General features: G+C 31.3%; 1 protein-coding gene across 3 annotated transcripts in view; it reads right to left on the bottom strand.

Moving 5' to 3' along the window:
* Radx (RPA1 related single stranded DNA binding protein, X-linked) overlaps window positions 1-24,037 on the bottom strand; it is a 63,863-nt gene that overhangs the window by 18,099 nt on the left and 21,727 nt on the right. Inside the window, exons 7-11 of one of the 3 annotated variants that reach the window (XM_077107311.1) lie at window positions 21,709-21,813; window positions 20,157-20,321; window positions 18,997-19,157; window positions 15,809-15,984; window positions 8,477-8,550 (exon numbers count right to left, since the gene is read on the bottom strand). In XM_077107311.1, coding sequence (XP_076963426.1) covers window positions 8,477-8,550; window positions 15,809-15,984; window positions 18,997-19,157; window positions 20,157-20,321; window positions 21,709-21,813 — 681 coding nt within the window. The remainder of the gene's footprint in view (window positions 1-8,476; window positions 8,551-15,808; window positions 15,985-18,996; window positions 19,158-20,156; window positions 20,322-21,708; window positions 21,814-24,037) is intronic. The other 2 variants (XM_077107312.1, XM_077107313.1) reach the window with 2 other exon arrangements.

Raw genomic sequence — 24,037 nt, 5'->3', positions numbered from 1 at the left:
TCCAGAAATAAGAATTTTTTTATATTTTTTTATTTGGATGTTAATATTGAGGACCATCAAGATATTAATGCTTATAGGAAAAATTCCTCTAAATCATGTTTTATTATTTTTATTTTAGCATCATAATTACCTACCCCAATTATATATTCATAATTAATTAATATAAATGGGTCTATAAACCTGTACAGGAGACACTGGAAATTACTGGTTGTGAATAGCAGCATTTCAAAGGAATGTAGGAAAGAGACAAAATATATCTACAGCTCAGGTTTTTCTAAATGTAGAATGGAAAATTATGAACTGGAATTCTTTTATTTTTGGCTTAAATGCTGTTAAAATTGTTGTATGGAACATGTTTTAAGCCTACTTTTACACTGGTAAATACAAATTAATCATGTATCAAAATTATATTTCTATATTTTATAATTACAATTACTACTTTATTATTTAGTTATTCATTTAACTCTTATTTATAGTGAGATCAGTTTTATGATTTAATGAGAAATTTTTTAAATAGAATACTACATTTAAGTTGTAAAGTAATGAAGGATGCAGTACAAAATATATATACAGGCCTGGTGATTTTCTTCATAATATCTACTTTGAACATTTAATTATGAGGATAATAGTAGACAATGATGTATAGAAGCATGGGGGAAGGAGAGGAACTATTTTCCTTGTCTCTTTCCCCTTTACCTCCACTCACCCCATGTGGTGCAAGATCTATAAGGCTAAAGAAGAACAGGGTATTTCAATCAGTGATAAGGTCTATGTTTGGTGGTAATTATATAATAGACTTTTTAAAGAATTATATAAGCCAGGGATTACCTGTAATCCTTTAATGTCTTGTGATGTTAGATGTACTGTTCTTATTAATTGTGAACTTTTCAAATGTATATCACATCTACTTATCTAAGTTACTAGATATAAAGGATAAGATATTGAACTTTATAGACTTCAAAATACCTGGCACAACAAACTATGCACACATTAACTACATATTCATAACATGAATGAATTTTGAATTTGCAGATGTAGAAAAAAACAAAGCTATCATGAAATATGTCTGGGAATATGTTGGCAACAAGGTTGACAAATATAGATCTATTCTTTTATTTTCTTTTTTTGAAATTCTAGGGATCAAACCCAAGAACTTGTACATGTGTGGCAAGTGCTCTACTGCTAAACAATGTCCCCAGGCCACATATAGAGATTTAATTCACTCACTGAAATTTCAAGATATCTTCTAGTATATGAATATGCTATATTTTATGTACATATCCTCTGTTAATTAACATTAGCTTTCATTTTTGCCTATTATAAAAAATGTTGTAATAAAAATCTTAGAACAGATCTGCCCATGTGGCCAAAATGTAGGGGGAATCCAGGGAACAAAGTATATACAACATATTTTCAACCAATTAGGTATTGCCATATTGTTCTTAAAAGGTAGTCAGTATTAGTGCATTAATCTAAGAAAGGGGGGACATAACTCTATTTTTCTCTGATATACAAAAATATTTGCTTATATTATAGAAATGAACAATGGAAAAATGAATGATTCAATTAATTAAAAAGTCATCCATGGTGGGAGTGAAGGGATAAGATGTGGGGGACAAGGATAGAAGACAAAATTCATTAAATATATATTCTTTTGCATATTTGACTTTGGAACCATGTAAATAATTAACCAAATTATAAAACAAAAGTACATACTTATTTAAGGAAAGCAATATCTAAACATTAAAATAAAAGCGGTGAACCTAAATGTCTATCCAGTAGATGGTAGAACCTTACAGAAAGGAAGAGTATGAGTGATTTTTAAGCTATAATAATTTGATTGTACATCTTTAGTGGGGTAGAACTTAAAAGAATTGCAACAAAACAAACCTTAAAATAATTATTCTGAGGTTATTTTTATATGTGTTGGGTTAATGCAAATAAATTATTATCTGATATTCTATCATCCCTAGGGTTTTAAGAACCAGGATTCTTACAGTAGGAAAAAAAAGTATTTTTTTTTATTTCCTTAGTGGAAGTTATTTAGTTGTGAATTTGAATCTGAAATACAAATGTGAAATCATTACACATTTTGTCTTAATTGATCAACCAACTAACAGCCAATCAATCAGAGCAGCATATTTTCTAGTTCTGTCCACTGCAAAGGCTTAGAGATAATAACTAGGCTAGTATAAATGAATACACCTAATGCCCAATCTTTAGTCTCTTAAGTATGAGGGCTCTATGGAGAAAAGTCTGATTCCATGTCTGGGTAAAAAATAATCAAGATAAGCCTGGAAATGTGATGTCAAACAAGACAGCAAGCAAGCAAACAAAAAAAGAAAACCAACTATGGAACATTACTAAGGTCATATTAAAAGCACTCATAAGGGCTGTGGTTGTAGCTCAGTGGTAGAGTGCTTGCCTAGCATGTGTGAGGCACTGTGTTGATCCTCAGCACCACATAGAAAAATAAAGAAACAAAATAAAGGTATTGTGTCCATCTATAACTAAAAATATCTCAAAAAGCACTCAAGCAAAGATGAATGGTTTCCTAATTCACCAAAGATGGAATAATGTGAGCAACAATGAGGGTGGTAACTGCAATAGGAAATAAAAATTCAGTATGTTTAAATCCATGAGTTTATAATATTTAAAAACACCAAAACAACAACAACATCTGGTCACCTTTGGAAGATGCTAGAGATCCAATTCATTACTTTGAAAACTGATAGAGTGAAGTATCAAGCATTTAGCTCATCTTTACAAATAGAACTAAATAATGGGTAATCAAATAATAGATGAAAGGAAGTTTCTACTTAAAGAGCTTTTCAGCTAATAAATACGAAATGATAGAATTAGGATATGAATATTTTGCAACACTTCATGAATTAACAGACCTAAACATTTATCATCAATGGTTGATAACATTATAAAGAAACAATCAAACCTTATGAGTCTAGCAAAATGGCAGAATAGGTATCTCAAAGTTTCTGACACTTAACAGAAATATTGAAAAGCAAGCAGAAAATGTCAGTACTCACTGCCAGAAATCTGGAAAACAGTCAAAGGTTTAGAGCAACCAAGTGAACACTAAATCATGAAAAAGGGAATTTAACAATAGTAAAAGTTTTGTGGCATTTTTTCCCTGTCCTGATCATTGAATCCAGAGCCTTGACATTTTGGCATTTTGTATTTGCCCTTGCTCCACCCATTTCCTGGCATGGCTGCAGTCTTGAAGAGGGTAACTCGGGTTCTCACTGATGGGACTCAAAAATTATTATGTAGTCATGTTCTAACCTGCCCAGGGTGTACCTGAAGTACTGACTGAAGACTCTGGTCTCTGTTTCACCTAACATGGAAATGATCCAGCTGAGAAAGCAGTGTGGCTTGAAAACATTGTAAATTGGACAAACAACCTGCAGACACCTGGGACAGAAGATTATGGTTTAGACATAAAATCAACTGCCTAAGACCATGGAGGAAAAGCCAAACAGAAACTTTTGTTGGGAAATTGGTGCATTCAGAGCCATCCTGGGGAATTAAAAAATCCAAGGACAGGCCCAGTACAAGGTACACAGTCAGAAAAGACCTAAGATATTAAGCTATTAACTCAGGCTTCTCCTTAGGTCAGTGCAAGTCTAGCTAAGTTTGACAGAGGACCCAGGCACAGAACCAATCTGCAAAGACTGGGAGAGGTAGTATTTCATTTTAGTTTCTACTGTTCAAAGAACTCTCTGTCAGAACAATAGCTGAAAATAAGTTAAGAAACAGAGTTCTGTGGCCACACACAACAAGTAATAGTCTGCAAAAATTTGGGATAAGTTACTAGACAATGGGATGACTACAGCTTTTAATAATAACCTCCCCCAGCAAACCCTGAGAAAGGGAATCATCTGATTTCCATCGTTACCAAATTGTAATATTTGAATGTCTGGTTTTCAATGAGAAATGAAAGGCATACAAGGAATTAGGAAAGTAAAGTGCAAAGGAAAAACAACAACAACAACAACAACAAAAGCAGTCATAGAGGAAGCCCAGATACTGAACTTGCAAGACAAACACTTTAAAACAGGTATTTAAATATGTTCAAAGAACTAAAAGAAAACAGACATAGTTCTAAAATAAACCAGAAAAAAACAATGCATGAACAAATGCGAATATCAATAAAGAAAAAAAAACATAAAAGGAAGTGAATAAAAAAGTCTGATATTAAAAAAAAAACTGAAAAACAAAAATTCATTTAAGGGTTTCAACAGTATTTTTGAGCATGCAAAAGAAGAAACAGAAAACCTGAAGGTCAACTGGAATCATCTAATCTGAGAAGAAAGAAAAAAGAATGAAGAAGAATAAACAGAGCATAGGGGACTGGTGGGGCAACATCAAGCTGCCTGACATTCACACTGTAGGAGTTAAAATAGGAGAAGAGAAAGAGAAAGATGTAGAAAGTCATTATTTCTTCAAATAATGACTCAAAACTTCTCAAATTTCAAAAGAGATATGAATCAACACTTCCAGAAAACTCCAACTGTCCTGGCCTCAATCCCTTGATCAGTCTATTTCCAGTTTCTGGAGTATAAATTCTTTCATGTGTTACATCTTATCACATTGCTTTAAAGTAGTACATTTCCTTGGGAGTTTATAATTTTTTAACCATAATTAATTCTCTGTAGTTATTTTCCATGGAAGTTGCAAGCACCCTAGCTTATAAGAACTCCCTTCAAGGAAGTTTCACATTTAACCCTTGTCAATACTTTAAGATCATAATATCACTGATTCTGGACCAGATATCAAAAGATAATTCCTTATCTAAATGTCCTCACCAGTTAAGTCATGTGAATTATGACCACACTTCCAGGCTGTATAGATCTGATATTCTAATTTATCACTGGTGACTTTCCCCTACATAGTACCCAGGGAATAAGGGAAGCTCTTCAATAATTCCCTACACTAAGAGGCATAATTTCTCTGGCTTCCATAACTTCCCAATTTTATATTGGTTCTTCTTCACATGAAGGAGGCCTGTGGTCTGGAATCTCCTTTCCATGTATTGATTATACTTTAGCTCATGAAAATTAAGGACTTTATTTAGTTCTGAAATGCCCATGAGTAGTTTTAGTTTTGGTTCCTATTCATTACTAGATTTAAATTATATCTGTGTTGCTTTTATGTTTTTTCATTCTTATTTTGGACTTGGTTATATATTTGTATTATAATGTTTTCTCCTTTGTTTTACATGTTTTTTGGAGGGGGTAGCCAGATCCCAGATCCTTTTGTGGCTTTTTGATCTGCCAGAATTGGCTAGAAGTCAATCTTTTCTTTTATTTTCAATCCAACAGACTATTATTTAAGTTTCTTCTTTCTCTAGTCTAAAACTTAATCATTTATATTATTTTATTTCAGTTAGAATACAAATGGTAAACTTATAGGCTATTTTTTTTCAGAAAAAGTATGGAATAGGAGGGAAAAGATGAAATTAATTTACAATAATCACTGCCTATGAGATAAATGATATAAATACAAAATCTAAGCATAGAGCCTGGCACATGAATGTTCAATCAATGGCTGGTACTATTATTATATAAATTTGTAAAGTACCATGTTGTTTTCTGTAGGTAAAACAGAAGGGATAATTTAGAGATGTTAATGAAAAAGTTTTATGAAGTGTATCATCAGCTGACAAACTGAATTACAGGAATTTAGTCAATTTTTTGGACATGTAGAAACAAACAAACAAAAACCTAAAATCAATTATGGTTTTCTCCTTAATTTTTAGAATTTAGAATCCAGGTAAGATCCATTTTCTGAGAAACATTTTCTTTTTAAATCTCAAGTTCTGCTTATTTGGGAAAAATAGCCTTTTCTCCATGAGTTCTAAGGTTATTTAATTTATTTATTCACTAAAACCAACCAAAATGCTCATTGAAACATTTGAACTAAATAGTAAGCATTATTTAGTGAACAGCCTGTCTAGAATATGACACATGAAATAAGAAAAAAATGTCATTAGCTAATGCATATAAATGTAACAGATAAGGCTAGTATAGATGGCTATTATTTAAGAAAAGAAAGACTAAAAATTTTTACAATAGAATTGTTCAAAATACCACAATTTCATATTATGTAACAATCAACAAACACCTTTATTGAAATACTTTGGAAAGGTTCATTGAGACTTCAAATTTAATGAGAGTATAGAATAAAATGACAGTGTTGCCTCTGTTTAGGTGGGAAATGAAAAAAAAAAAGAATAATACCAAAAAGAAGGATGGACATAAAATGCTAAAACATCTAAACCAGAGAGATGATCCATTTCAAATAAGATCTTATACAGGGATCAACTCTCTGGACTAGATTTTTATAGTACTTTACTCTCATCTCACTTTTGTTGTTAATCTTAATTTTTTATATCACAGTAAATCCCACTTTCATGTGTAATTATAATGTACTAATTAAAAAAATAAATAAATGGGAGACCAGAAGAGTAAAGGAAGGGGATCAAAGGAAAGAAGGAGGGGAGAGAAAGAAAAAGTACTGGGAAATGAAATGGAGCAAATTGTGATATATATGCATATTGAATAATCACAGTGAGCCCCACCACTATGTAAAATTATAATGCACTAATAAAATATGATAAAAAATAAAATAAATCCAAAGTCAATAGCAAAGAAAGGAAGTAAAACTTTTAAAATTCATTTATATTTATTCTCAATTTAAAATTAAACTTCATAATTAGTTATTCTTTGGTTAACTAAAAGAAGTATACTTGCAGGGCTATACTACCACTAAAGAAACCAATATTTGTTTGTATTTACTTTCACTTTTAAAAACATCACTACTATTAACCAATAATAATTTGTACCTGATATAGATATTTGATAGTAGGAAAGTTTTAAAAAGGAATATGGACTAAAAACACAAATAAGAGTCACTTTTAAAATGAAAAAGTGTAGAAAAATGTACCACATGTAGAAAAACTTCTTTCATTTTGTATTGACACTGGTTACAGTCTAAGAGTGTACAAGAGCACCTCCAAATGGACAATAAGATACATGTTGCTAAATATAAATGGATTTTTTTTAACAAGGAAAATATTTTACAGGCTTTTTGATGAACTCTAACTTATAACAAATGCCCCAATACTGGAGAACATTAACCAACATTGTTGGGCAATATTCAAATAACATAACATTTAATTTCCTACCAAAGTCAATGTCACTAGACAGAATCATGTGCCAAAATTGCCAACTTAAGGAATTTTTTACTTTCAGAAAGTTGCTATTTCTTGGAATGACACTCACTTAGGCATATAGTATACTATGCATATAGGTAGATTTATTAATATTTATTTTACTTGCAAGATCAACTCACAGAAATGGATAGGACCATGAATCCACACCAAAAATATGATGGTCATAGTCACAAGCAAGACTGATAAGATTTTGACTACTTCTTTCCTGTCTACCACACATGTGCTGCTTCTTGAGGGGATTAGCCTAACTTTCAACTCTGCTTTGTCAATATTTTATGCTTTCTACTAGAGGTTAATGGAGTCCCTCTCAAATAGCATTCCTGTTTAAGGTCACGTTTTTTTCATATTTTATCATTTTAATACATGGTGGTTGTTCATATAGCCTAACTACTTGTTTTTAAAAATATTTTAAGAATTTAATTCACATATTGTTATACAAATTTATGGGGTACAGTGGAGTGTTTTAATAAGTAATAATCAGGTCAAGGTAATTGGCATATCTATCACCTCAAACATTTATCATTTGTGTTGAGTCATTAAAAATCTCTACTAGTTATTTTAAAATATACAATTAAATGTAAACCATACTTACATCACTGTTCCATGGACTACTAGAAGTTATTCCTCTTATCCTGTTGCAGGACTTTTGCACAGAGACACAGGACACCAGGGCATTGAGCAGGAAGCAATGTTTATCTGTGCCTACACAGACTCAGAGCATTCTTATTCAAAGGCTGAGCATTTAGTGTAAGGAGGCCTAGCTTTATATATTTTTGTTAGTTTCCTTTTATATACTAGTTCTTTGTTTCCCATATAAGGTAATGCACATCCTAGTTGGACATTTTATTTCTATACTATAGAGTACCAACAATGTTACAACTGAGTTGTGGAAGGCTCACATTGATACTGATGGCACCATGTTATCTTTCCTTTGTTCTGAGAAAATCTCTACCACATTTCTACTGCACCCCCTGTACCTGTTAGCTATTCTGTTTTTCACTCCTCTTTCCCAGCCTGTAGTAACTACTATTATAATTACTTTAACGTTTGGGATGACACAAAATTTATCAGTACTTTTGACAATGATCTAAGCTAAGATAAACCACTTTTATTTTCCTAGTAGCAAGTATGACACAACAAGGCAGAATCAAATCAAACAGTAAGATACATATAATCGTTCCATATAGGTTTCATAAATAATAAAAATAAATAATAACAACGTACTTTGGAAGAAGCTTGACGTGCCAGGCTTATTTCCTTTTGTTTGTGCCAAAACCTCTGGCTGAGGTACAGCAACTCTACAAAGAATCAAAATAAAATAGACAATAGTTTAAAAAAGTGACACAAATGGGAACAAAAAATCCTAGCTGGTTCTATTCAAAATTTATTTTAATTCAATAAATGTAGAAAATATGCAGGTTGTTTCTTAAAGTAATGCATTAAATATGAATATGGATATAATTATGAAAATATCCATACATAATATCATTTAAATACTGAAATAAATTTAAATTTTCTTCTAAGGAGTATTCCATTTGAGGAAGCATTTGACTTTATTAAATTTCAAATAAGGATGGAAATATTTTCATTCTCATGGTTGCTTTTTTCAACAATTCTGAAAAACAACCTTGCCTGTTTCTGCAACTTTGTTTCATTGTGTTTTTAAAGACCCATGGTCCTTCAAACTTTTGTGCTTTTCTTTCCATATGGAAAAATCCTATACCCCTTTTGTCTTGTTAACTCCTATTTATCCTTCAATATTTAGCTCAGGCTTTAAGATGACACCTCTGATCTCTAGTCATGGCTAACTGCACCTTGTACATGCTGTTATAGTACAATGAATAGACTTCTAACATAGCATGCATTACACTGTATTGAAATTATAGGTTTATAAATCTATACCTTATATAAGATCAAGCTTTCTACAACAGTATAGACTTTATTTTGTTTTTGTATCTACCTCAATAACTATTCATTGAACTGAAATGAGTGAATGAAAGGGGAATCATCTTATTTTGAAGCTAAGGAGAATCATGCTTTTCTAAGGAAAATTTTACCTTATGAGCTTTTTTGCAATATTGCTGAGATTTTTCCAATTGTTGCATTTCCAAAATTAAGAGCATAAAGTGAAACAGAAATGTCATATTGTAAAATACCACATCACATTGCTCAACTTAATTAATCAACAGATTTATCTCCTATAATAGTATTATTAATTCTGCTATTCAGTTATTGATGAACAAAAAAGAAGTAGTGTTAGTGAAGGAAGAATCATTTAACTATAAAAGTCTGCAAGTAAAAATATATTTTACAATTGAGTTTTAAAATTTTTTCAGCTGTATGTAAAAAATAAATAAATAAAAAATATTTTTTTCAGCTAATGAAAAAATGATTATTTCTAGAAATTAGTAAACAAAAAACATAAACCCTAAGAGAAGTCTAAATAATTAAAAATAAATTATTAAGTTGCACGTATTTTGAGATCCTTAAACATAATGTACATATTTCTTTAAAAGGGTGATTATAACATGATTTTATTTCATCTGAAATAAATGAGGATAAAAAGTTTTCAAATTCTAATGTTGCCATTATATGGAATTTTAAAGAAGTGGTTGAAGAGATTCTCACTGGAATATATAATCATTCATCCCAAGAACTTGGTGAACGGTTAAATGTGAGAAGCGGTATCTGTGTATATCAACTGAAGAAACTGGAAAAAAGATGAAAACAAGAATAAAAGGATAACTGAGTATAAAAAGGGTAAACAGGGCTAAAAGAAGAGAAGATAAAGATGTATATGGTGCATAGTGGCAGAATATTATAAAAATTATGTCAGGGGCTCTAAATTACAATATAATCTTGCCTTTATTATCAATTTATTGACTTCAGATAAGAAATTTAGATCCTATAGTATGCCATTTCCTCATTCTATTTAACAGGATTATAGTTAGTATTATTGTAAACTTATAAATGATCTTTAATGCAATGAAATTAAAGGTATTTAATATATAAACATGCATAAATGCTATATTTTATCCTTTACAATCCTAAAATTCCTAATCTGTACAATTGAGATAATTATCTTGTTTCTCCCTCACAGGGAAGTTGAGGATCAAATGAGGTAATGTAACTGATCTTGCGTTGTATATTGAAATGCTCTATATAATGAACTGAAGGAATATTTTCAGTATCTTCTTCCTAAAAAAAATAGCAAAAGACATTTCACATGTCTTTTTTTGTTAAGTTGCTAATATAAGCAAATTAGAAAGTTTATAATGATCAAAAATGTTATAATCCTTGTGTTTTTTTTTTCAGTGCTGGGGATTGAACCCAGGACTCCATGCATGCTAAAAAAGCATTTTACCACTGTGCTACATCCACAGCCCAGTCAGTAATCCTTAATTCAAATTAGCAAATGACTTCCAGGCAACAACCATTAAAAAAAATCTTTCCTACAGTGTTTTTTCCCTTAGGAGATGCTGAAAATGATTTTTAAGAGTTCACCTAACCTTGGTATGGTTCACTTTCTCTGTTTATGGAGTAAATATATTAAATAGAATTAAACAAAGAGGTTTCAATGACCCACTTATTATAATTTATTGGATTTTTACTATATTTTAAAATCTAACATAGAACACTCAGTAGCCCTTAAGTTGACTATCATTAGAATTAAATTGTTGGTGGATATAAGCTCCTAAATACTGTTAGGGTACCAATAGTTAATCTACATATTAGAGTTAACAGGTCATGATTTCAAATGGTCTGATTAATACATTCAAGAAAACAGGAAAAGATGGACAAAACAGATACAGAATCTCAACAGTAAATATTTAGAAAAAGAAGCAAGTGGGCTTCTTAGAACTGAAAATCAGAATAGCTGAATTTAAGAACTGTGGTTATATAACCATGGTAAAGGCTATATTTCGTATTTTTTTCTTGCACAGTTTCAAAATGTTTGGAATTTCTAAGTGATAGGAGTACCTTTTTATGCTAATGAGTTGACTCTAGTGTGTCCCTGGATAGTTTCAGGATTGGGGTTTGTCTCCAGAAAGACCAAGCAAGTAATCTGTGAGTTGGAGCACAGAGCTAGTTCAGACCTCCTGGGAAGGGAGGATAGATGGATATTTACTTCACTCACATAGTCAATGAATCAATTTATCATGCCTAGATAATTAAATATGAACAACACAAAACAAAAATCTGGGTAACAAGGCTTGATGAAGCTCTATGGTCTGTGAACACACTGATATGCCAGTAGAACAGCATGCCTGTATTACATAAAGAAAGGGCACAGAGGCTCTACATTCCTTCACAGTCTGTATCCTATGTGTTTTAAAATTTGGCTATTCTTGATCAGTCTTTATTAATAAAACAGTGATTGTTAAGTTTAGTGATTTCCTGAGTTCTGTGAATTGTCCTAGTACATTATCAAATCTCCGAGGTCTGAGGAACCCTTGAACTTATATGAACAATTTTATAACAACAAGTACTACAATTTAGATGTGAACATTAAATTCTTTTGAAAAACAAAACTGCCAAAGAAATAGAAAATATGAATATTCCAAAATCTACTAAAGGAATTGAATTTCTTTCCCCAGTGAAAACCTCAGACCCTAATGGCTTAACTAGAGCCCATCTAAACACTTGAGGAAGAAATAACACCAATATTACACATTCTCTTCCAGAGAAAAATTATTCTTCCTATTATTTTTAATGTGGCCAGCATAAACTTGATTTATAGCCCTGACAAAAATATCATAAGTAAAAAATTTATAGACATTTTTATCATAAACGTGGGTACTAAAATGCTAACCAAACTATTGAAAAATCAAGTCCACTGATGTATAACAAAGGCAATATATCATAAGCAAGTAAAATTATAAAAATGTGTAAATTATTTAATATTCAAGAAATCAATGAGTGTAATTAACTATGTGACAAGAATAAATGGTAAAAATTAATAGATAAATAGAATCAGAATAAATATTTGGTAAAATTCATCTTAGATTTATAAGAAAATTTTAGCTTCTAGGATTGAAAGGGAATTTACTTTATCTTTTAAATTCATTCATCAAATTCCTATATGGTGAAATCTTGAGAAATTTGAGTTCAAAAATAAGACAAAGATGCTCTTTTTCTTTGATCAATTATGTTCAATGTTGTACTAGAGGTTGTAAACAGTACAATAATGCAAGAAAAGGAAATAAAAGGCAAAATTATTAGAAAGGAAGAAATAAACTACTATCATTTGCTGATTACATGAAAATAAAAAAATCAGAGAAAATCCACAATAATCCTAAAAACTTTTAGAAATAATAAGTCAATCTATCAAGGTTGCTACTTGATATTTGGCACAGCTACTATAAGACTAGAGGTTGAAAAATCTTAAAATCTAAAATGATTCTGTAGTCTGCTTTATAATTATCTTTGTATTCCTGACACTTCAAAGAAACCAAAATTGTTGATCATCTACAATTTATAATAGTTGCACTTTACATAGGTAAGACCCATGCTTGAAAAATTGGTAAAACATGTAAGCTATAATATATTAAATTAAAATAAAATTTGAAATAATATAAACATATATATTTTTTAAAGTAGTACCTGCTTAAACTCTTTCAAATTAGTCCATGCTGAGCATGGCCATATAAGATGGCACCTGCTATAAGTTAAATTGTGTTCATTCCCTCCAATTCATATGTTGAATTCCTAACCACTAATATCCCATATGTGATTTTATTTGGATATAGGGTTACTGCAAATGTAATTTAGTTGATTTAAGAAGAGAACATACTGGAGTAGGTGGACGCCTAATTCTGTATGACTGATGTCCTTATAGAAAGTAGAAATTTGGATACAGACAAGCATACATGGAAATGTCCATGTGGAGACAGAAATGATGCTTCTGTAAGCCAAAAGAAAGCACCAAAAGTTGCCAGAAAATCACCTGAACAGATTATTTCTCACAATCCTCAGTAGAAACCAACACTACTAAAAACCTGACCTATGGCATTTAGCCTCCCAAACTGTAAGATAATACATTTCTGCCATTTAAGTCATCCAGTCTGTTGTATTCTATTTTAGCAACCCTAGCAAATGAATACATATTTTAGTACTCATAAGTGTAATTGCTATTGTAATGAATACCTAAAAATGTGAAGGTAGCTTTAAATTAGATTTCAAGTGAAAGCTGAAAAAACTTTGAAGGGTATATAGAAAAGGCCTAGACTGCCTTAAAGAGACATTCATAGAAATATGAACTTTAAAGGAGGATTTTGCAAGGACTCAGAAAGAACTGCAGAGAGAAAGCTCCTGTCATCTTAGACAATACATATCTCATCACAAACAGAATGCAGTTAGAAATATGAATGCAAACTATGCTTTTGGTGATGTTTCAGAGAGAAATAAGGAAAGTATCATTAGAAAGGTGAGCCTTATACTGTGTGGCAAAGGACTGAATCAAATCGCATTTGGTTTAGATGGAATGTTGAACTTGTAAGTGATAAACTTATATATTTAGCTGAAGAGACTTTTTTAAAACAATGTGTTGACGTTATGGCCTTATTTTTCCTTACTGTACATTAAAATATAAGAAGAGAAAAATCAGTTGAAAGGGAAATTGCCAAGCAAAAAGAATCCAGAATATGAAGATTTACAAAATCATCAGACTATCAATATTGAAAACAATGAGAAAGCTTGCTCTGTAGACATCACTACAGGTGCATACAAAGAAACATTTGTTCAAGAGATTAGGCTTGTTACTTATGGATCCAATCAACCATCAAAGCAGAAAGGGCTGATAGACTACACTGAAAGGATCATATATGAAATGAGATGGAAAAAAATGCTGCCAGACTTCTGGGATTCTATAGGCAGAAAATGAGCTTAGAGAGAGATCTAGCTGCAAATAAGTGTTATTCTCCAAGAAAAGGGGAGAATGACCCTGAGAGTTAGGGCTAACTCCTAGGTTCCAGAGAACAGGGCTAACTTTCCATTTCCATAGGGTGAAATCATAACCTTAATTCTAGACCAGGGGAACACCATGCAGTGCTGAGGGAGTGGGGCTATCTTGGTGGGCATAAAGAACATAGCATCCAGCTAGAGAGGATAATTCTGAAATCATAAAAATATAATGGAATTTTCTCTGCTTAATTTTGGAGTTGCTTGTGAATAATAATCCCTTTTGTCTTTCCAAATTCTCATTTCAGAATGGAAATGTCTATCCTATGCCTGTGCTATCATTACATTTTGGACAGATAACTTGTCCATTTTCCCAGGTTTACAGATGGAGAATTTTGCCCTAGGATATAAATCACCCTGAGTCTCAACTATATGTGATTTAGATTTTTATACATATAAAAGTTATATATATGTAGCATAATATATACACATATATGTAATGATAAATGACATATATAATGTATATGTATATATATTACACATATTATGCATATATATTAAATGTCATATATAACATATATGCATAATATATTTAATATGTAATATCCAGAATATATAAAGAACTGAAAAAACTTAACACCAAAAAACAATTCAATCAATAAATGGGCAAAAAAACTAAACAGATATTTCTCAATATCTGTTTATTAATATTATATGTAATATTATATATTACATATAATATATATAATCACAAACATATATATTTCATAAATTAATTAATTTTTCCAGTGCTGGGGACTGAATCCAGGACTTTGCACATGTCAGGAAAGCACTCTATCACTGAGCTAGATCTGAAGGCCTTTTTGTTTTATTCTGAGATATTTGTCTAAAAGTTGTCTGGGCTAGACTTATACTTGTGATTCTCTTGCCTCAGTCTTCTGAATAGCTATGATTACAGGCATGAAACACTGAGCTCAGATTAGATAATATTTAGGTAAGATTCTGGACCAAAATTGATCTTGGTATGAGTTAAAAATTTGGATGATGTTATGATTGAGTGAATATATTTTGCATGTAAGAAGGACATGAATTTTGGGGAACTAGCAGAAAGATTGTTAAGGATGGAATTGTGTCCCCCCACCACCAAATTTGTATGATGAACTCCTAATCCTCAGTACCTGAAAACATGACCTTATTTGGGAGTACGATTATTAAAGATGTGACTGGTTAAGTTAAGATGGGCTCATACTGGAGGAGGGTGTGCTCCTAATCCAGCATGTCTCATGTCCTGATAAAAAGGTGAAATTGAACAGACATGTACACAGGGAGAACACCATGTAACAATGAAGGTAGAGACTGATGTGATATTTATACAAGTTAAACAATTCCAAAGATTACCATCAAACCAGCAGAAGCTTGGAGGAAAGCATAAAATAGATCCTTAACTCTGTCAACACTTTGATCTTGATCTTGGATTCTAGCCACCAGAACAGTGACACAAAGGATTTCTATGTTTAAGCCACTTAGTTGCAGTATTTTTGTTATGAAAGTTCTTGTAAATTAATATGACTTTTATCACAATTGCTTACTTTACAGAATATATGTAAACAAAAAATTATTTGCTTTACATATACGTACTTGATACAAGTGACTTACGGTTTAGCATATGGGCCCTGAAGAATTCTTCTTTTCTTGCTGGGACTCAAACTTGCAGATGTACTTTGAAAACACTGAGGACTCATAGGCCTGTCATCTTGATGCCATTTACCATCTCTTTCCTGCCTATGACTTTCTTCTCTAGCTGCTTGAGATGTTGAGGGTTGGTTATCATTCTAAAACCAACAATTTAGAGAAAACATTTTAAATATAATTCACAAAACTATTAATCTTTTAGAAGAATTCAAATTATCTTTGTTTGCTGATGACATGATTCTATATTTAGAAGACCCATAAAACTTAAACAGAAGACTTCCAGACTGACCAATGAATTCAGCAAAGTAACAGGACACAAAATAAAAATACTTGGGAATCAATCTAACAAAAGAGTTAAGAACTGCTACAATGAAAACTATATGACACTAAAGAAGGAAATTGAATCAGACCTTAGAAGACAGAAAAACCTCCCATGATCTTGGATAGGCAGAATTAATATTGTTAAAATGGCCATACTACCAAAAGCAACATATAGATTCAATACAATTTCCATCAAAATACCAAAGTTATTCTTCACAGAACTAGAAAAACCAGTCCTTAAATTCATTCGGAAGAATAAAAGAACCAGAATAGTCAAAGAAATCCTGACCAAGTGATACAGGAAGCATCACAATACTTGATCTCAAATTATACTACAGAGCGATAGTAACAAAAATAGCATGGTACTGGCATCAAAATATATATGAAGACCACTGGAACAGAATAAAAGACACAGAGGCAAATGCACATGATAATTCATCTGATCCTTCACAAAGGTGGCAAAAACATACATTGGAGAAAAGACAGCCTTTTTAACAAAAGGTGCGTGCTAGAAAAACTGGATATCTACATGTAGATGGATGAAACTAGATCTATACCTGTTATCCTGCATTAAAGTCAAATTAAAGTGGATCAAAGACTTAGGAATTAAACTAGAAATCTTACAAATGCTAGAAGAAAACACAGGGTCAACACTCTTATCATATTGGTGAAGGCACTGACTTCATTAACAAGACTGAAAGCTCAAGACATAAAACCAAGAATCAATAAGTAGGATGCCATCAGATTAAAATGTTATTGCACAGTAAAGGAAATAATTAAGAATGTAAAGATAAAGCCTACAGAATAGCAGAAAATCTTTGCCAGATTCTTCTTCAACAAGGTATTAATATCCAGAATATATAAAGAACTGAAAAAAACAACACCAAAAAACTATTCAATCAATAAATGGGCAAAAGAACTAAACAGATATTTCTCAAAAGAAGAAACATAAAAGTCCAACAAATATATGAAAAAAGAAGTTCAACACCTCTAGCAATTAAGGGAATGCAAATAAAAACTACACTGAGATTTCATCTCACTCCAGTCTGAATGGCAAGTATTAAGAATAAAAATAATGAAAAATTCTGACAAGAATGTGGGGGGAAATGTGTATTTGTATACATTGTTGGTAGGACTAAAAATTAGTACAACCACTCTGGAAAGCAGTAGGGAGATTCCTCAAGAACTAGGAATGGAACCACCATATCACCAAGCTATCTCAATGATTGATATTTATCCAAAAGAACTAAAATCATCATATGATAGTGATATGGCTACATCAATGTGAATTGTGCCCATTCACAATAGCCAAATCAGCCCAGGTGCTGGTCTATAGATGAATGAATTAAGCAAATGTGGTGTATATACACAGAAAAGTTTAACTCAGCCCTAAAGAAGAATGAAATTATGGCATTCAATAGATGGAAATTGAGAACATTATGCTCAGCAAAATAGGCCAGACTCAGAAAATCAAGAGTTGAATGTTTTCTCTCATATTCAGAAGCTAGAGCAAAATAAGGAGAAAAAAGACATGGGTAGGATATCATAAAGATATAGGGAAAGTCAGTGCAGTAGAAGGAGATTGAGATGGAGGGAGGAGAGATGGGAAAGGGAAAGAAATGCAGAATGAATTTAACACAAGCATATTATATACATATATAAGTATACCACAGGAAATTTCATCTTTATGTATGTGTAAAAAGCATCAATCAAATATAAATAAATAAATGAACAAAATGAAGATCAGCAGAATAGAGCAGGAGAATAGGGGGTGAAAAGAGGGAGGTAAATCAGGGGAACAGGGACTAAATGAAGTAAATCAAATTTGATGCATGCATATGATTTTGTCAAAACGAACCCAACTACTATGTATAACTATAATACTCTAATAAAAAATATTTCTCTCTTAAAGGACTTTAATTTTAGTTTATCTGTGTTTTCATCATTTTAAGAGTTGGGCAAAACTTGATATTCATGATAACTTGATAATTATGATTTTGCTTTTATGAAGATGATGAAATCTAATCTATGTGCTATTAAATATTTTAAAGAAGAAGATAAAAGTCTTCTTAAGTAGTATATCTGAAAAATTTTGACTAAATAATTTTTCTTTGGTAGGGGGGGATTGAAGGCAGAGGTGCTTTAACTCTGAGCTACATCCTCAGTCCTTTTTATATTTTGATACAGGGTCTTCCTAAATTGTTGAGGTTCTTGCTAAGTTGCTGAGGCTGGCCTCGAGCTTGTAATACTCTTGTCTCAGCCTCTAAAGTCCCTGTGATTACAGGTGTGCACTACGGTGCCTGGTCTAAATGCTTATTTATATATAAATAGCAATAACCATAGACACAGTTTTTAAAAAGATAAACTCAAACTCAGGGGGAAAACTATTTTGTCTTGATTGTGCCTAAATTCTAGAACTGGCCTCTTTTACTATATCATTTATTTTACCAAAGTTATTGCTATCTCTTATAAAACCTGGGAAGTACTATCATGTCAGATACAGAGGTAAAAACTTTCTGTGGAAGACTTCTTGTAATTTTGGCCTGGACAAAAATTAAGAAAAGAAATTTAGTCATATATACCAATGGAAGTTTAAGACGTTCATGATAGGCTCAAATTATGCAGAAAGCAAAAAACAAGTTTTGAGGGCCTTGGGAAATGTCAAAGGCTGTGACCATTAGCTCCATCTACCACAAAATAAATGATGAAAAACAAACAAACAAAATGCTCAAGTAAGATTTCTTTATGAGGTTTACATTATTAAGAGTCAATATATAATGTACAAGGTACCAACTGTAATTATGATCACAGTGCTTTCTCTGGCACCATACCAGAAGTGTTTCTGATGCTGAGGCACTTTCAGTTGCACAGCCATGGGGGATATACTTTATAACAGTAATTATCCCCTGAATTGCAATGCGCTTTTGTTCCCTATACTGCAAGTCTTCAATCTCCTTCCTCACTTCACTTATAGCTGTCAAGAGCGACTCAACTGCAAAAGAGTAATTCCAAAGAAATTGTAAGTTTTAAAGAACTGAAATGATAAAAATTAGGTTTGCAATATAATTTCACAACATAAAATTATAAACTTGCTACATTAAATGTGAGACTTTGTATCTATATTTGTCATCCTCTTATGTAATTTTTGTAAAATAGGCAAAATTAATTTATCAGTTAAATTGTGATACAGGCTTCCAGTCTGAAGTATTCATTTGTAACAGAAATTTTGCATACTGAATGTAATTTATATATCATATTTCAAAGTATAAAGGGTTGTCTATTGCTGCATAAAAAACACATTTTAATTTTTCAACCATATATAAAACATTGCTAACATTATGATATATAAGAGGATGCCAATATTTAGATAGTAATAGTTTAGCTCTGCAAAGTTTATGTTTTCCCCAAACTGTTCAATCATCTCATAGCTTTTAAAAATGAACAGGATCATGTTAAAATTTTCAACTGTTATATAATAATTCTATTAAAAATGTAAATGTTAGGCCTCCCATCAGTACTTCAATTATAATTTAGCTACTCATTGATTCTGTTGTCATTTTCATTTAAAAGTTGCATTCAATTACATTATACACAATATATCATTTCACAAGAGTATCATAATACAGATATCAATATATACATATTAAATTTCTCAGAGTCTCTTTTAAATATCTTTAGTCTTTTTGTATAGTATCATAGTAGTTGAGACCTACCAAAGTCAGATCTGTTCTCAATGACATTAAATCAAAATATGACCCCCAGTTATCTTTTACATTTTCTCTTTTCTTCCAGTCTAATAAAAATCAAACTTTAACCTTTAGGAAACACAACATGCATTTTTAGGTCTACAGTAAGACCTCATGATCATCGTTGTGTGTTGCTACCCTTGAATTCACTCCTATAAAAGAATAAAGATGACTACTTGAAATAGTATACACGGTATGTATAGCATATAAACAAATCATGAAGAAACTGGCAATTACATTAGTACCTTTGACAGAATTACTATACTTGGAAAATGTTTCTGGCACTGGTGGATAGGGGTAATATCCACCAATAACAGTATTCTTCATTTCCCCAGAATCGGTCTTTGTTTTAATCCACTGAATAAAATTTTTTACCTTGGTATCGTAGGTATATGGCTGGCCTCTATGACCTTTTTGCAAGAAGGGTAGAACATAAAAAAACAAGAAATAAAAAGGTCACTGTAATAAACTGTATGGACTTCTTTGTATAAAAGTTTAATATTAAAACAGTTTCATATCACCAAGAAAAAAGTCAAGTTCACTTATTCACTATGTTGCACAGTTATCCAAAGAAAATAAGACACATTAGAGTTTAAATGGACTGAACTGCAATTGTCTACAAGATGCTAAAAACCACAGGAAAAAGGAAAAAATAATAAACTTTTTCTAACTATTCAAATGGTTGGCATCTTCTGAAAAAGCCTGATTTTTAGATCACTTATTAATCTGAATGTATAAGATCATCCAAAAACTAAACTGTGTATTAAAAACAGTTTACCATTTAAATTCATGTTCTTAAAACATACTTAAAAATGGCATATTTACATCTGATATTGTTTGTATTCATAAAATAAGGTATTGACTAAAATATATGTTAAGTCTTTCCTGGAACTTTTCTTTGACATATTCATAAATTACCAACATTGTAGAATTCTGGTAAAAATTCCATTCCACACTATTCTCTGATTTGGAAACTTTTATCTTACTTGTTTTTGAGAGAATAGAGAGAAAGAATGTACAGTTGTCCCTCAATATCTGTGGGGGATTGGTTCCAAGACTCCTGCAGATAACCAAACTTGTGTATTCTGAAGTTCTTTGAATAAAATCTATTTATTTGCATGTAACTCATGTAAACCTTTCATATATTTTAAATCATTGCTAGATTACTTATAATACTTAATAGAGTGTAAATACTATGTAAATTACTATATTGCTTAGGGATTAATAACAAGAAAAAACTCTGTACATGTTCAGTTCAGATAATTTTTTTTCAAATATTTTTGATTCATGCTTTGTTGAATTTTGAGTATGAAACCCACAGATCTGGAAGCCCCACTTTACACAAGCAGTGAGATTCTTCTTAATATAAATAAAATGTGAGATCCTGGGTCAAAAATTGACACGCATTTTTTATTGAGTATGATTTAAAAATAATGTCAACTGAATCTACATTGTGGTACTGGGCCTACCAGTCTTTAATACAGCTAGCAATTTGGGATTATCTACATTCTATGTCAAGCAGAAGTTAAAGTCAACCAAAATACAAAAAATACAAATTTCTAATGAGTCACAAAATCACTTCTTCAATCAGAAGTAATCTAGAAGCAATATACTTCATAGGCCAAATAGTCTTTGTTAAAGTATGTTTGTAGTGATAATGGAGGTTAAAATAAAGCTAACTTGTAGTTGAATGTTACAACCAAAATAAAATAAAATAAAATAAAACCCTATGCTAAAGGTTCTGGTAAAGAAAATATGTTACATTTCTAGTAAAGAATATACAAAGAATTTACTTACCAGTAATAAACACTCGGCTCTCATTTGTAGTAGTGAGGTAAAGAAGTTTAGGTACTTGAGTGTCATTTCTGACAACTTTCAACTGTGTACACACAAAATATGTCACTGTAGAAAATGAAAACACTTATGAAATTAATTTTGCATTTCAAAGAGTACATACCAAGATGAGGAGCTCACATACTATTTCTCAAACTTTAAAGAACATAGGGATCACAGAGGACTATTGTGAAAACACAAATTCAGATTCAGTAGATCTAGAAGGGGACCTGATATTCTGCATTTCTAATAAGCTCCTAGGTGATATTGGTGATAATGGTCTTCTCACCATTGGAGCAGCATGTAATGCAAGTCATTTGCCTGTTGCAAAGATGAAGAGTGTGAGAATCATTCTAATTGGGCAAACAACTGAGTATGAATAGTTATTTCCTACAGAGAAAAAATTTTCTCCATGATCCTTTCACTGATTAACTAACTCAATTTAACACAAAACCCCAAATTACTCCAACTCCTTTTACCATATATGGCTATAGATTATTTGTATTTGCTTATGTGAGTGTTTTGTATTTCTCATGTATTTATCTTAATTAGACTTCAAGGCTCAATGATGGTTTTATATCACCTGTCTTTTTTTTCTTCTTCTACCCTATTGGATAGGCTACAAAGAATTCCTGAATGAGTTTGCAATGCCTTGAGATGCAAAAATTTCATTAATACAACATTATTTAACTTATCACATGTCAAAAGGGTTATCTTACAAAATAGAAAATGAAGAAATAAATGTAAATTTGAGTTATTACACAAAGTGGGTTCTTTTTAAGATAAAAAATTTTCAATAGCATAACTATAATTTCATTTGCTATATCTCTTCTATAAGTTCTTTATTCTGTAATAAAAAAGGAAATCTGTTTAAATGCTAAGAATGATACTAATTTATATAATTTTTCTTTATTTCAAAAACTAGATTCATATGAATATTAATGGCAAAAGATGATAACATATCCATACTAAAGACATCTCTAAAAATCTGCTAGAAGACTAGATCTAAGGTTGCATTATTTCCACAAAAAACTGACATTAAAAAATAAAGAAATCTCTAATTCTAACTTACAGCCATTAAAAATCTAATGATTTCTAGTGATTTGACATCCAGAAAATAACTTAATCCCTCTGGATCTTTGCTTTCCCACCTGAAAATCTGTTATAAAATCAACATTCTAAAAGGTAACTGGGAACAAAAAATGAGATAGTAGCTTTAAGCATCTAGTACATAATAAACACACATAATTAGCTCCCCTTAGTTCTTTACCTTCCTAACAGTGAAACAAAACATAAAACCTGTAGTTCTATCAAAGGATGTTGGTATTCTTCCAGAAGACCCTTGGTCATGCTTCCCTGAACAAGCTAAAGCACACTTAATACTCACCATTCATTTAATGATTTTTTCCTCTTCATTCTTGGTTCAATGGCAAAGATAAATTATAATTGTTGTACTAGAATAAATTTCACTAAGGTCTATAATACCTTGCTTAGAAAGAGGTATTTCACATTATCATTAAAAAATAGAACATGTTTGCTTGACAAACTTTCTGTGAGCTTTACCCAAAACTCATGTCAGCTACTTGCTTAAAGTGGCTACAAACAGAGAGTACTTGAGTATAAAGCCCACCTAAAATGAGGTAATGGAATTATCACAAGAGGTCATCAGTGCCAATCATTTTTGCCCTCCAAAGAAGTTACATGAGAGATCATAGAACACTGACCATGGAAGTCAATTTCCTTGATATGGCCCAAACTCTCTTTTTGTTTCATCCCTGATAAATTAGAGTGAGATTCAATTGTATTCAAATATATATTAAAAATGTATTTCATAAGCCAAGGATAGACTCTTATGAAGCAGATGTGTAATACTATATTGCATAGAGAACAAAAGGGCAGCAAAACAGTACTGTAAATGGTCTGTAGGTGATATAGGGATCTACAACTTCAATCTCATTACTGGATTAAAAAATAATAAACAGTCAATATTGGAGACTTCCTCAGTGTTGGCAAGTAAAAATAACAAAACAGTATGCAATATCTAAAATAGTCTGAATTCAAATAAGAAAAATATCATTAAAATTGATTAAAAGTATTAAATGTACTTTTTATAATGATAAATATAAAGAATAGCCTATGTATCTAAAATATTTTCAAATAAATAAAAATGAACACACTGGGAAAAAGTCAATGCCAAAGTAAGCAAAATACTGACCAGCTGGTATAATACCACCAACCTAATATAAATTTAATACTCAAATAAATCATACTTGTCATTATCACTATTTAATTA

Source organism: Callospermophilus lateralis, chromosome X (assembly GCF_048772815.1).
Source record: "Callospermophilus lateralis isolate mCalLat2 chromosome X, mCalLat2.hap1, whole genome shotgun sequence".
Classification (NCBI taxonomy): Eukaryota; Metazoa; Chordata; class Mammalia; order Rodentia; family Sciuridae; genus Callospermophilus; species Callospermophilus lateralis.
This window is presented reverse-complemented; position numbering and strand designations above follow the sequence as displayed.